This window comes from Camelina sativa, chromosome 14 (genome assembly GCF_030686135.1).
Source record: "Camelina sativa cultivar CO46 ecotype springtype chromosome 14, ASM3068613v1".
Lineage (NCBI taxonomy): Eukaryota > Viridiplantae > Streptophyta > Magnoliopsida > Brassicales > Brassicaceae > Camelina > Camelina sativa.
In genome coordinates, this window is record NC_141893.1 from 265,236 (window position 1) to 278,845 (window position 13,610).

A 13,610-nucleotide genomic window follows, 5' to 3' on the forward strand; every position below is an offset into this window, starting at 1 on the left:
TTGTTATTTGCTAGTGTACATGAGATATGGTTTTCAATATGAAAATCTTAATTTCATAAGTATATGATTAATCATGTTTGATCATTCAGTTTTTTGATAAGTTTTTTCAAAAATAAAATGAATTATAATTTTTAGAATTTCACAAATTTGAAGTTGTTAGTTGCTAGTGTACATAAGATATGGTTTTCAATATGAAAATCTTAATTTCATAAGTATATGATTACCATATTAATCATGTTAATCATTCACTTACGACAGTGAAAATCATTAATTCTTGTTATTCTTGTCATAGAAGATAAGATTGGCTCACCAAAAAAATAGAATATAAGATCTACATGCTAGTTATTAAGGGATGACTTTCATATATATATATATATATATGATTTTTATGATGTATCAAATTATAAACAATGCACAAAGCATGTGCTTGCGGTTCGCTTATACTTATTTGTTCTCAGCCCCGTTTTTGTCAAAAATCTCTTATGGTTCTAGGTGGCGGGTTCGATTCTCAGAACTTGCAAAAAGGCTAAATATTTTTATTTTTGGGTTAAATTAGGTCTTTTTTTTGGTTTTGGCTAGTGGCCTTCTAATTGTTAGCGACATCTGAATTTAAAAATTCACAAGCTAAAACTAATAGATTCAAACTGAAGATTCTCAGCCGAACCCAAAGAACATATCTTTGCTACCTCTTGCCTCATCTTCTTCGGACCACACACAAGAACTCCCACGCTCGAACCCTTTAAACCAACTAGGAGCTCTGTTTCACACAATAAACAGAGTTAGATTGCGATAGCAATTGCTGCGGCGAGCTCTCCATAATCAACAGAGAGAAATCTTTGACGTAATGGTCATTTTTCGTATAATACCTTTTTTTGCTCCACAACCTAGCAGCCGTACAAGTAGCCACCACGCTAATGGAGATTGTAAGAAGGTAAATGAGCGACTTATGAGTCGAAGTGTACTTTTCCGAGCTTCGATTGAAGTGATATTTCGTGATGATTGCGATGATGACAATAAAGATTATGAACGAAGAAGAGAGGATAAAGGCAAGATAGAGCCAAGAGTTTGGCCCGAGGGTTGGTGAGATGGGTTTGTCTGATACGTTTGGTTTGAGCGTAGGGTTTTGATAGTATTCCTATTATGATGAATTGATTCTCTCGCTGATATTTCCTTCTCTCGGGTGACGAAGGCTTTGATCTGGATGTCTACAAACGAGGTGATGTCGGTGGTGAGACCAGTGGTTGGTAGAATAAGGTCGAGCATGGAGAGCTCTGAGGAGTTTTTGAACGCGCAGATGAGGGTCATTTTGGGGGTTTTACATTTGTGCGTTGAACTCATGTAGATTAGGTCGCGGATTATGGAGATAAACGGTGCAATGTGCCACTGCCTCCACTCACCATCACAAGAGATTCATGTCTGTTCTCGAACATGCAAAGAAAAAAACAGAGCATTAAAAGTTACTTGTGACGTAAGAAACTGAATGTTGAACTTTTGTCTGTTTTGGATTAAAGTGAATTACCTTAGGAAATCAGTGGAATTAGGGCCGTAGGGTCCCTCGACTAAAACAGCGAGTCGGTCTATCCGATCAGAAGACTTAAAATTTTTGTTTTTGGGTATGAATTAGTGTTTTTTTTTTATGCGTAGTGATAAGTCAGAAGAACCAGCTCAGCGCAACTGATGACGTGTCACGTCCAATTAGGATAAAGTTAAGCGGCACGTGTTGAAGAAATGTGTCCTGTTTTCTTCATCATGAAACGGGAGAGGAGATCGTCGTGTCTCTGGTGGGTTCCACTCTCTTGCTGACTCATCAGTTCCTGCTTACGTGTATTTATAACAGCTCCAAAGCTTCGGCTCACGCTGACTTCTAATCCAAGCCCTAGCCATTTCTTCAGCTTCCGCATGAACTCGGGTATGCTAAACCGTTGGAGCGGCACGGTCGAATGCCGAGGCAAAGTCGTTCTCGGGGAGCCCCGGTGCACAGGTTCGTGTGTGTGTCCTTACCAAACGCCAATCCGCAAATGTTGTCGAATGTGAGCCGTAGTATTAAGTCTTGGAGATCAACTGGTTCTGATTTGGCTTGAGCCGTTTCAAGGATTGGACAGAACCGGAGCTTAATTCCTCGGTTTACCCACCTACCCATGGCTTGGCTTGCCGCAACGTCCTTGTAAGTATTAGTAAACCGGACAAGGGTTAGCCAATGCATTTGAGTCAATTCTGTTATAATATTAAACCGAGCGGTTTGGTACCAGGTGTCACCGTCGGAGCTGAAAATGCCTTGACTGAGAAGATCATGGAAGACGGATTACCATGTAGGACCTTTAGGGTAGTTATCGAACTGGGTCTTGAGCAATGAGCATGTGTACGAGATTCTTAAAGTCACAAGTGACGGTCACGAGACCTTGCTTCCTAGCCAAGAAAGGCACGACGAAGATACAAGTCTGATAAGTGCCGCCGCACGCACAGAGGTTCTCGGTGATCCAGTCATGCATTCTGTCACGTTGCTCTATGAGACTAGGAAGACTACCCAATAGGGGCCAGATACGGGGACCCTTAAGTCACCGTGACAGTGCTGGTCCTGACCTAAAACTTGTAAAACAAGGGCTTTAGGCGCCAATATTTATTACCAATATACGGGGCATCATATCATGGATGTTGCAGTGGTACAGTGGTTTTATGTACACCGTTTCTATTTAAGTGATCCGAGTTTAAGTCATGATATGCCTGATTTTGTTAATATTTTTTATTAAATGTTTGTTAATGGGCAAAAAAAAAATTTTAGCTTTAACCATCCAATACAGTTGGGCCGGCCCGTGAGATCCTCTTGAACCATAGGCAATACGCTGTTACGATTTTCTTCTAAATTTTCTCCGATTTCCCAAACTGATCAAGAATAGTAACATCTTCGTCACTTTCATGTTGCTCATATCTTAGGAGCAAAGACAAGTACTACATCAATATCTGGATGTAGTCGGTGATGGAGCTTCCATGGAATTGGTGTTCTTTAGAGAAATTTTGAAGCTGTTTCAAACTTTGGAACCGGTAGATTTTGATGCTTTAATTTTGGATTTGAGATCGGCAGAAGGGAAGAGGATTTCATCGCCGATAGCTGATAGATGGAGGCTCATCGGAGTTTGGCGGTGTCCAGCAAATTGACAGCCGCACTCAAGGTCATAAAGCGTGGATAGGAGAAGAACACGTCTTCACTTCATGTTTCATCCACGTGTATATCACTAAATCAATAATGCTTATTATCATTATCTTGTAATTTAATTTAGTCTGTTTGTTTACTTTTGTTGTAATCTTCTAATGGGCTAGACCCTTCTGTATCTGTCTTTGGGCTTTTTAATAAAAACGTTGGCCGACAAAAAAAAAAAAAAAAAAGCTTCACTATGTTTGATGAAGCTGTGTGGTGAATTAAAAGAGATTAGTTGAGAACATAGGGCACCAAAAAAAATGGTGGGGAAGACGAAGATGTAAAACAAAAGTCGTCTGTTATTAAATTTAGAAGTTAGGGGATAAAGTTTAACACTTAAAACACATGCATGTTCAGTTTGCTAGTGAGATAGGTTTAACGTTCTAATTTCTAGGTACAGCTATAAGCCTACAAGTTTTTTTTTTTTTTTTTTTAAATACCTACAAGTGGTGCTTGTCTTTTTTGGTTTACTTGGTTAAAGAATATTGATTTATTTTGGAAATTTATTTCGGTCTGGTTAAATTTAGTTGAAGTGGATTTGGTTTATTTGGATTAATACTCAAGGTTTTAACTTTTATCTATCAAATCTATCCGTACGATTTTGATTTGGTTAAATTCGTTTTTTGTTTAGTTCAAAAACTTGTTTTTACACCTATAATTTGTAGGTAGGTGAGAGATATCGGAACAAAGCTTTTACAGATGCAAGGCCTGAACCAATCTTATCTTCTATGTCAGCATGCTTCTATTCAGGCCTTGCATATTAATCATATTAATCATAACCAGGTATTGCATCTGCAATTAGTTCTAGCAGCAAAAAAAATGTCAGCATGCTTTTACTCAGGCTTTGCATCTGCAATTTCAGAGTCCAAACTAATTGCAATTTATGCTCTATATTCTTTGCTTGTTGGCACTAATTCCAGCTATGAGACTGCCGCCAAATCCACCATGCAAAGAGATGCCAACTTTTAGTTTTTTGATAATTTTTTTCAAAAATGAAATAAATTATATTTTTTAGAATTGCACAAATTTGTAGTTGTTATTTGCTGCTAGTGTACATGAGATATGGTTTACAATATGAAAATCTTAATTTCATAAGTATATGATTAATCATATTAATCAGGTTAATCATTCACTTACGACAGAGAAAATCATTAATTCTTGTTATTCTCGTCATAGAAGATAAGATCGGCTCACCAAAAAAATAGAAGATAAATATCTATATGCTGGTTATTAAGGGATGACTTTCATATATGATTTTTATGATGTATCAAATTACAAAAAATGCACAAAGCATGTGCTTGCGGTTCGCCTCTAGTTATTTGTTTCTCAGCCCTGCATTTGTCAAAAATATCTTATAGTTCTACTGGTTTAAGGGTTGGGTGGAGGAGTGCTTTGTGGCGGGTTCGATTCTCGGATCTTGCAAAAAGACTAATTATTTTTGTTTTTGGGTATAAATTAGGTTTTTTTTTTTTTTTAGCTTGTGGCCTTCTAATTGTTAGCGACATCTGAATTTAAAAATTCACAAGCTAAAACTAATAGATTCAAACTGAAGATTCTCAGCGGAACCCAAAGAACATATCTTTGCTACCTCTTGCCTCATCTTCTTTGGACCACACACAAGAACTCCCACGTTCAAACCCTTTAAACCAACTAGAAGCTCTATTTCACACAATAAACAGAGTTAGAACTCACAGACAAATAATCATTTACAGCAGTATGATCTGAAATAGACTTACTGTTAAGATTAGGCCTCTGTCCATAATGAATGTCGGTGGATTGCGACAGCAATTGCTGCGGTGAGCTCTCCATAATCAACAGAGAGAAATCGCCGACGTATTGGTCATTTTTCGTATAAGACCTTTTTTTGCTCCACAACATAGCAGCCGTACAAGTAGCCACCACGCTAATGGAGATTGTAAGAAGGTAAATGAGCGACTTATGAGCCGAAGTGTACTTTTCCGAGGCTTGGTCGATGTGATATCTCGTGATAATTGCGATGATGACAATAAAGATTATGAATGAAGAAGAGAAGATGGTGGCAAGACAGAGCCAAGAGTTTTGCCCGAGGATTGGTGAGATGGGTTTGTCTGATACGTTTGGTTTGAAGCGTAGGGTTTTGATTGTATTCCTATTGTGATGAGTTGATTCTCTTGCTGATATTTCCTCCTCACGGGTGACGAAGGCTTTAATCTGGATGTCCACAAACGAGGTGATGTCGGTGGTGAGACCAGTGGTTGGTAGAATAAGGTCGAGCACGGAGAGCTCTGAAGAGTTTTTGAACGCGCAGATGAGGGTCATTTTGGGGGTTTTACATCTGTGCGTTAAACTCATGTAGAATAGGTCGCGGATTATGGAGATAAACGGTGTAATGCCACTGCCTCCACTCACCATCACCAGAGATTCATGTCTGTTCTCGAACATGCAAAGACAAAAGACAGAGCATTAAAAGTTACTTGTGACGTAAGAAACTGAATGTTGAACTTGTCTGTTTTGGATTAAAGTGAATTACCTTAGGAAATCAGTGGAATTAGGGCCGTAGGGTCCCTCGACTGAAACAGCGAGTCGGTCTATCTGATCAGAAGAAGATGATGAAGAAAGCATCTCGTAAAGCTTAGTGGACCATTTTCCTTGGCTCTTGATCATAACACTTAACGTCTCTGGTTCGAGTTTGCTACTAGAAGTTATCGTAAATGGATGCCACTGAAGCTTCGAAATACTCGGTATGTTCACGAACATTGTACTTGTTGGGCTATACATCAACACTGTTCAATCAATTTTAGCATATAATTTACTGAATTATGATCGATTGAAGAAGGGAAAAAACAGAGGAATCATGATCAGTAGTTAAACTCACTAGGGTTTTTGGAGAAATTGAGCTCAACGACGTCACAGGGAAGAACACGAGCAGAGACTAGCTTGACATTGTTACGCGACTGGAGAGATCTCAAAAAACGATCGACGATGAAGATGTAGAAACCGGGAAAAGGGATCAGTGCATGAGAGATGCCGACGTGGAAGACGTAGAAGAGCATGAAAACGATGTAGAGATAATGAGTATAGAAGAAGACTTCGAAGAATCTCCTCCTTATCTTTGGATACGTGGTTACCCACATCATAAGTCCAGCAACCAGAGATATCGCTCCGGCTAAATTCGAGACACCGGTCCGGTCCCACTCCAACATCTATTTCCACGAACGTTTAAGGGCATTAATTAATGTAACATATATAATAGAACAATATCAATGATGAATAACGTACCAAAAAAGATACTAACTAACCTTGGAGATTTGATTTCTGGATATCCAATAGATTAAGTAACAGAGACCGTGGCTGGTGAATATGATCATGGTCAAGTGTCCCAGCCATATGTGGTACTTGATGCTTGACTCGGACGTAATCCCCACTGCAGCCAGCAACGATGAGCCACGAGCCACTGGATAGAACAAGAACGCCAAGCATATGTCCCCTACTATACCTACCCGTACTGCTATTAACTCCAGTCTCGCTTGCCATCTTTTCAGTTTTGCCACAAAACCAAATTAAATACAAAAGGCCAAGTCAAATATAATAGCTTAACTAATAGTACATGTCAATGTTATTTTACAAAAAAAAAATTATAAAAAGGTCAAATTGTTTTGAGTGATTGAGAAAACTATACGTCACTTCTTATTTTAAGACGCACAACTATATAATGTAGTTTAGTGAAAACAGAAAAGTTGATTTATATATTCTCATCATATATAAAAAAAATGCCCTGCAAATATGATCATTATATATGAATATTTTTGCTATATACAAAAAAATATTTATGTTCATGCACAAAAATTCATCTATAAATAAAACTTACAGGATCTCTTCGTCAAGTGCTGCTGATTCAGAAGTGATAGTGACAAAGGTGTTGTAAATGTAATTGGTTAAGCTCCAAAGAATATGAGCCATGAACATTGTCAAAAACATAACCTCAGTCACTGTCACTATTCCTAATGGTCCCTTCACTAACATTGGTCTTCTCAATACACCAAACTTGTCTCTCTTCTCTCCGCTCCGCTTTAACATTTACGAAAAAGAAAGAATCTAAAATTAATTAAAATTTTAAAAGCTATTAATCATAGAGCAATCAGTTGGTAGCTAGCTTAAGGCGTTTGATTACGTATTTAATTGGTTAACCGTCGTTTGTTTCTTCAAGTGAAGGTAGATACATCCCAGAAAAGCCAGTAGAATCATGGGGAACATGTAAAGCAAAAGGTTCACTCCTAATAAAAGAAAGAATTCATCATATGTAATTGATCATATATTCGTATATATAAAAAAAGATTATATATCGAGTGGCTTACCTGGTTTCCCATAGTAAATCGATTTACCGAGCTTGGCACGAATGGAGAGTAACAAGATTTTCTTATAGGTCGAAGTTGGCATCATAATCCAAATAAACGTAGTTCCCATTAAAATCACCACCGTTAAGAGTTTAATCACCTTCTCAATCACTTTTTTATTCATTTCTCCTAATCGTATGGCACAAGAGATGAGATTCCAAGAAATAAGAAGAAAAAACAAAGCAAAATAGAGATTGCAATGAATTTTACAGAGTCCATATATATAGTATGTTTTTTTGTTAATTACATGTCTGTGTTATTAATTTAGACCAATGCTAATTATTATTTTATAACAAATGCAGTAATGAAAATCCAATAATTAAGCATATAAATATATATTATTACTTTTGAATATATATTATTACTTTTGTATAAAAAATGACATTTAAGTAACTTTTGAAGTGATTTATTATTTTAAAAAATAATAGAAGAAAAAGTGTTCTGGTAAAACGAATTAGGAAGAACCCCAAATGTTGAAAAAAAAAAAAATAGGCTACTCGTTTGTAGATGTTCAAAAAATATGAAAATCGATTAAAAAAAGAAAGAAAGTTGAACTCGTGGAAGAGCTCAAGTAGCGTGTGTCATGTTTCTAATGTCAACGCCATTCTATAATTAGGGGCTTGTATTTATCAAATAATGGAAAGCAGATCGTTGAGCTTTATGGTTCAGGTCTTCCGGAGTCTGTCTTTGCTTCGCCGATGTGTGTTGAGACACAAATCTTCACGTGTCCTTTAGTCACGAAAGGTAATCTAAATAATATATATTCGTAGAGATATATTTCCTATTTTCTTTTTAGTCAATGATTTTATTCTTCGTAGTGAGTTTTGAATATCCGGAAAATCCCACGTAAATTCATGAATTTTACATTAATTAGTTGGAGTCAGTTTTGTTATTTTGTTTCACATATTAAGCCATGAATTTTCAGTACGTAAGTTAATGTTTTTTTTGGATAAAATAATTTTTTTATTAGCTTTTTTCTTTAAAACTAGCTTTTTATTTTTATTATGTTAATTAGTGATATGTCAATTGAAACGGTTTGTTTTTCTTATGTTCACGTAACTTCTTCTTCATCCTTTTAACCAATAATTAGGCATTCAGATAGCATTGACGCGTGAGTTACACATATATCCAAATATTAATTTATTTTAAAGTTTTTAACAAGTATGTGTGTATAACCCAAGTAGTTTCGAGAAAAGTGACTTTTTATTTGTAAGACTGATCTTAAATAAAACATTTAAAATGAGAAAATCTGAAATTTAATAGGATAAAATCACAGTTTTAAAATAGTGTTAACTCACAAATATGTATAGGTAAATACATATCTTATGACCCAAAACGAGTTTATTATATTTCGACATTTACAATTTACAAGACCTATATGCTTCGTTACATAAGGATTACAAACAAAAGGATATTGCCAAACTTTAAGGGGGTCTTTTTGCACACTAACTATATTCCTAGAAAGGGATAAAAAAAAAAAAAAAACAGAAAAATGGTAACAAGCACACAAATTAAATATAGGTCAAATCGCAAGGCCCACCTTATTGATTTGCAACTCAAGCAAATTCAACAACACATGGTAAAACATAGTTATATACGCAATCACCAGCTGAAACTGATAGATTCAAAATGAAGATTCTCAGTCAAACCAGAGGAACATATCTCCGCAACCTTTTGTCTCATCTTCTTCGGACCACACACAAAAACTCCCACACTCGAACCTTCCACGTCAAGTAGAAGTTCTGCTCACACAAATTAAAACCAACAAAAGAACATGTTTAGAATAACAATACTTGTAGTTATATGTATAATAAAGAGGTAGAGAAGGTGAAAGAGGGTTATGTATATATTACTCTTGAGATTAGGTCTTTCTCCGAAATGAAGATTGGTGCGTTGCACGAGCGACTCCTGTGGCGTACTTTCGATTTCTCTCACGGAATTGTAACCCGAAGAGGTAGGAGAAGATGTTGGAGATGGAACATCGACGTTCTGGACCTGTTTATTTTCAACGTTACCGTACTTCTTCTTGTTCCACAACATAGCTGCACTAGAAGTCGCCATGATGCACACGGAGATGACCACGAAATATATGATGGTTTTTGAAGTCAATGAATAGATCTTGTTCGTGTTGTGGTCGATCGGGTAAATGTAATATCTATTGATGATACCAATAATTATCATGAATATCAAGAACGAAGATGAGAGAATCCCACCTAGCCAAAGCCATGAGTTTGGTCCTAGGATTGATGAGATGGATTGATCTGAAAGACTTGGTTTGAACCAGAGAGTTTTGATTTTGCCAGTTGTTGTTTCGGTTCCTGCTTCTTTCTCTCGGGTTATATAGGCTTCGATTTTGATGTTTATGTCGGAGGATAGTTCAGTCTCGAGACCGGATAATGGCAAGAGAAGATCGAGCATGGAGATTTCTGAAGACTTCTTAAACGCACAAATCAGAGTTATTTTGGGGATTTTGCATGTTTGTTTTTGGCTTGTGGCGATCAAATCACGAATAATAGAGATAAAGGGAGTTATCCCGCTTCCTCCGCACACCATAACCAAAGCTTCATGCCTAGAATGTCAAAAAGAAAACTTATGAAATCAATGTTACTTGAAATGCAAGTCAATCAAGTTTCCAATACCCTAAAAGTGGAATATCAAGTTATGTGAGAACGTGAATAATATATAACTCACCTTAAGAAATTGGTGGAAGCAGGGCCGTAAGGACCCTCCACGGAAACAGCAAGTCGGTCAATCTGATCAGAAGAAGAAAGCTTCTGGTGAAGCTTAGTTGACCATTTGCCTTCGGTCTTGATCACAACACTTAGCTTCTCTGGTTCGAGTTGGCTACTCGAAGTTATAGTAAATGGATGCCATTGCAGTTTCGAAATGCTCGGTATGTTCACAAACAATATGCTCGTCGGGCTATAAGCCAATTCTGTATAATAAAAAATTAGTTACAACTGGATAACATCCAAAAAGGGTAAACTCTTGTTGATGATAAACTAATCTAGTGATCACACTCATCGAATTGAACAAATTTAAATGAAAGAACTCACTAGAGTTTTTGGAGAAAGTGAGCTCGATGGTGTCGGAAGGAAGAATCCGAGCAGAGAGCAAGCGGACATTCTCACGTGACTGAAGGAACCTAAGGAAACGATCGACTAAGAAGATGTAGAAACCAGGGAGAGCGATGAAGGAGAAGCTTATGCCGACGTGGAGGACGAAGAAGAGCATGAAGACGATGTAGAGATAGTGAGTATAGAAGAAGACCTCGAAGAATCTCCTCCTTATGTTCGGATACGTGGTTACCCACATCATTAGTCCAGCCACCAGAGATATCTCTCCCGCTAAATTCGAGATATCTTTCGTATCCCACATGATCATCTGCCATTCGTTATATATTCCACGTCAGATTATATTTTACTATACCGCTTTAGACTTAAAAAAAAAAAAAGAGGAAAATTCGATTCCATTTAGTTATAAAAAAAAATCGAAAATATATTTGAGTTATCACATTAATTTACTGGAGTAAGGAGTATTGTTAGTAAATGCTTTCTTTATTAAAAACAAAAAAAACAAGGACCAGTTATCCAAATAATTACCACCTTAAAATGCGTGATTCAATTAAATTCTGTTTTTGGATCAGCAAAATTAATTGCGTTATCTACACATTTATGCCATGTGAAGACCCAAATTTTGACCGGAATACTGCGTCGTATGGAAGCTGCTCCATTCAGTGTGAGGTTGACAATTCTTAATTCACTTTTTTTTTTGAGTCGTTGACTTTTTGGTGGGAATTTATTTAGGCCTAGCCAAAATCTAATATGTTCCATATATAAGTAGTACCGTAGTAGTATGAACCTACCGCTTTATATTAAATTTTAGTAATAAACAGAGTACCTGGGAGATTTCATGCATAGAGGCCCAGTAAATGATGTAACAAAGACCATGAACCGTGAAAAGGACCATGACCATATGTCCGAGCCAAATATGGTATTTGATGCTTGACTCCGAGGTTAATCCCACGGCTGGTAACAACGATGATCCACGAGCCACCGGTAAGAACAAGAACGCTAAACATATGTTTCCGATCAGCCCCAACCTTAGCGCCGCTGATTCCAGCTTCGCTTGCCACCTTAGATATAATTCATCAAAATTTTAACTATTTATTATTGCAAACATTTACTAACCAAGTTGTATACTTCTCTTCATTCATTTATTGAAACTATTGAATTACAAAGAACATATAGAAAGAATTGCTTACAAAGATTCGCCATGTGCGGCGAGTGATTGAGGAGTGATAGTGGCGAAGCTATTGCGCAAATAAATGATAAAGCTCCAAAGAAGAAGAGCCACAAACATCGCCAAGAAGGTGATCTCAGTCACTGAGACTATCCCTAATGGTCCCTTCACTAACATTGGCTTTCTCAGTGCACTCCACACTCCTCCCTTCGTCTCCCTTTATTTCGATTAAGAGAAACAAGTTGCAATAAAAGAAAAGTGATGGAATTTATACACAAAGTTAACTGATTAATTGTTTACCTATCGATATGGTATGACTTTCGTTTCTTAAAGTGAAGATAGACACATCCCAAACAAGCTACGACCATCATTGGAAACATATACATGAAAAGTGTCGTCCCTGCCGTACAAACCAAGGAAAAAAAAAGTTATATGAAAATTCATTTCCTTTTGCCGGGAAAAATAGACGAAGAGAGCTTCGTTTATCTTTTATATATAATTAGTAGTTTTTACTGAAAAAAATGTATTAGCTAGCTAGGTGTTTTTTATGCTAGGGAATCAAATTTTATTTAAAGTTCATAAAAAAAAAAAAAAGAGATTCAGTTAAATATTGGAAAATATTGATCATACAATTACGTACCTGAGGAACCAAAATAAGTTGATGTTCCAAACTTAATACGCATAAGAGGCAACCACTTGTTTCGATAGGTTAGTGTTGGCATCATGATCCAAAGCAAGATAATTCCAAGGAAAATCACCATCATTAGGAACTTAGTCACTCCCTTGACCATATCCTTAAACTCTTCTCCTGCAGATGGGTTCGAACCACCATTATTGCTTTTGCTGATCTCCATCTTCTCTCTCCTCTCTCAGATTATCTCTATCAAAAGATCTTAAGAGATACGATCGCTTTAGTGAGAAGGATCGAGCTAGCTTGTTTTGAGAGAAGGAGTGGTAGGGTAAGTGTATATATAAAGAGAAAATTTTGAGTGGGAATTGGATGAAGTAAGCTAGTTGCATGCTCCATGCATGTGACTCCTCCCCATGGATCTTGTTTTTTGTTTTCTTTCATTATTTTAAATCTATTTGTTGTTTTTCTTGGCGAGATGACGTAAAAAACGAATATACGATATGGTTAGAAACGTATATCAATGTTTGAATATACGGTATATATATGTACAAAGTACGTTAATTATATTTATATAAAATAATGACAGTACGTAATATGGTAACAATATCGCCAAACCAAACTTTTTTTAGTTGGATTCGAACTATTAGCTTTAAATTTGTATTGAGCAACGGTAACAAAATTGCATTAGCGCACTATAAAGACATGCATGATCGAACTATTTTTATTTTATCACCTAAATTAATTCCTTGTGTTTAAAAAAATACTCATAAGTCATAAGATATTCAACTATATATAGTACTGATTAATACTTTTACAAAAATTTATATATGCATGATCAGTCTAGATCTTCTTGTGTGTGTACTCATAACGTCAAACAATTTAGTATATGAGAAAGTAGGATTTTAAAGTTTAGATAGAGCCTGTAGGATCATTAAAATATTTGTTGACTTAAGGAAGTGGCCAAGGATCATGCTACCTTTTGTTGCTCCTAGCTTGTTTGATAATTATATATTCTGTTAGGTTACTTGATCTGTTAAAACATGTCCAAATACATTCTAAAACATAATATTAAACTATCAAGTATTAGTTGTGTGTATATGTCTATGTCTATGTCTAATATAAGATAAAATATTGAATAACACCATTTTTACATATCATACAAAACAACAAC

The 13,610-nt window shown here is 36.3% G+C and overlaps 2 protein-coding genes and 1 pseudogene across 2 annotated transcripts; all 3 read right to left on the reverse strand.

Annotated features, from left to right (window-relative positions):
* Positions 1-1,651: 1,651 nt before the first annotated feature.
* Positions 1,652-3,125, reverse strand: LOC109128617 (cytochrome P450 86A4 pseudogene; annotated as a pseudogene).
* Positions 3,126-4,433: 1,308 nt separating this feature from the next.
* Positions 4,434-7,797, reverse strand: LOC104743100 (putative ferric reduction oxidase 1). The gene is made up of 8 exons (XM_087483116.1): positions 7,528-7,797; positions 7,344-7,446; positions 7,041-7,235; positions 6,472-6,706; positions 6,048-6,375; positions 5,703-5,955; positions 4,930-5,600; positions 4,434-4,852 (listed from the first exon to the last, which is right to left on the reverse strand). Exons 1-8 carry the CDS (start codon positions 7,688-7,690, stop codon positions 4,713-4,715), a joined length of 2,088 nt encoding a protein of 695 aa, XP_087339242.1. The 5' UTR covers positions 7,691-7,797; the 3' UTR covers positions 4,434-4,712.
* Positions 7,798-8,892: 1,095 nt separating this feature from the next.
* Positions 8,893-12,872, reverse strand: LOC104738638 (ferric reduction oxidase 2). The gene is made up of 8 exons (XM_010458804.3): positions 12,449-12,872; positions 12,109-12,208; positions 11,831-12,025; positions 11,467-11,701; positions 10,623-10,950; positions 10,258-10,501; positions 9,420-10,135; positions 8,893-9,308 (listed from the first exon to the last, which is right to left on the reverse strand). Exons 1-8 carry the CDS (start codon positions 12,660-12,662, stop codon positions 9,169-9,171), a joined length of 2,172 nt encoding a protein of 723 aa, XP_010457106.2. The 5' UTR covers positions 12,663-12,872; the 3' UTR covers positions 8,893-9,168.
* Between the last annotated feature and the right edge of the window lie 738 nt (positions 12,873-13,610).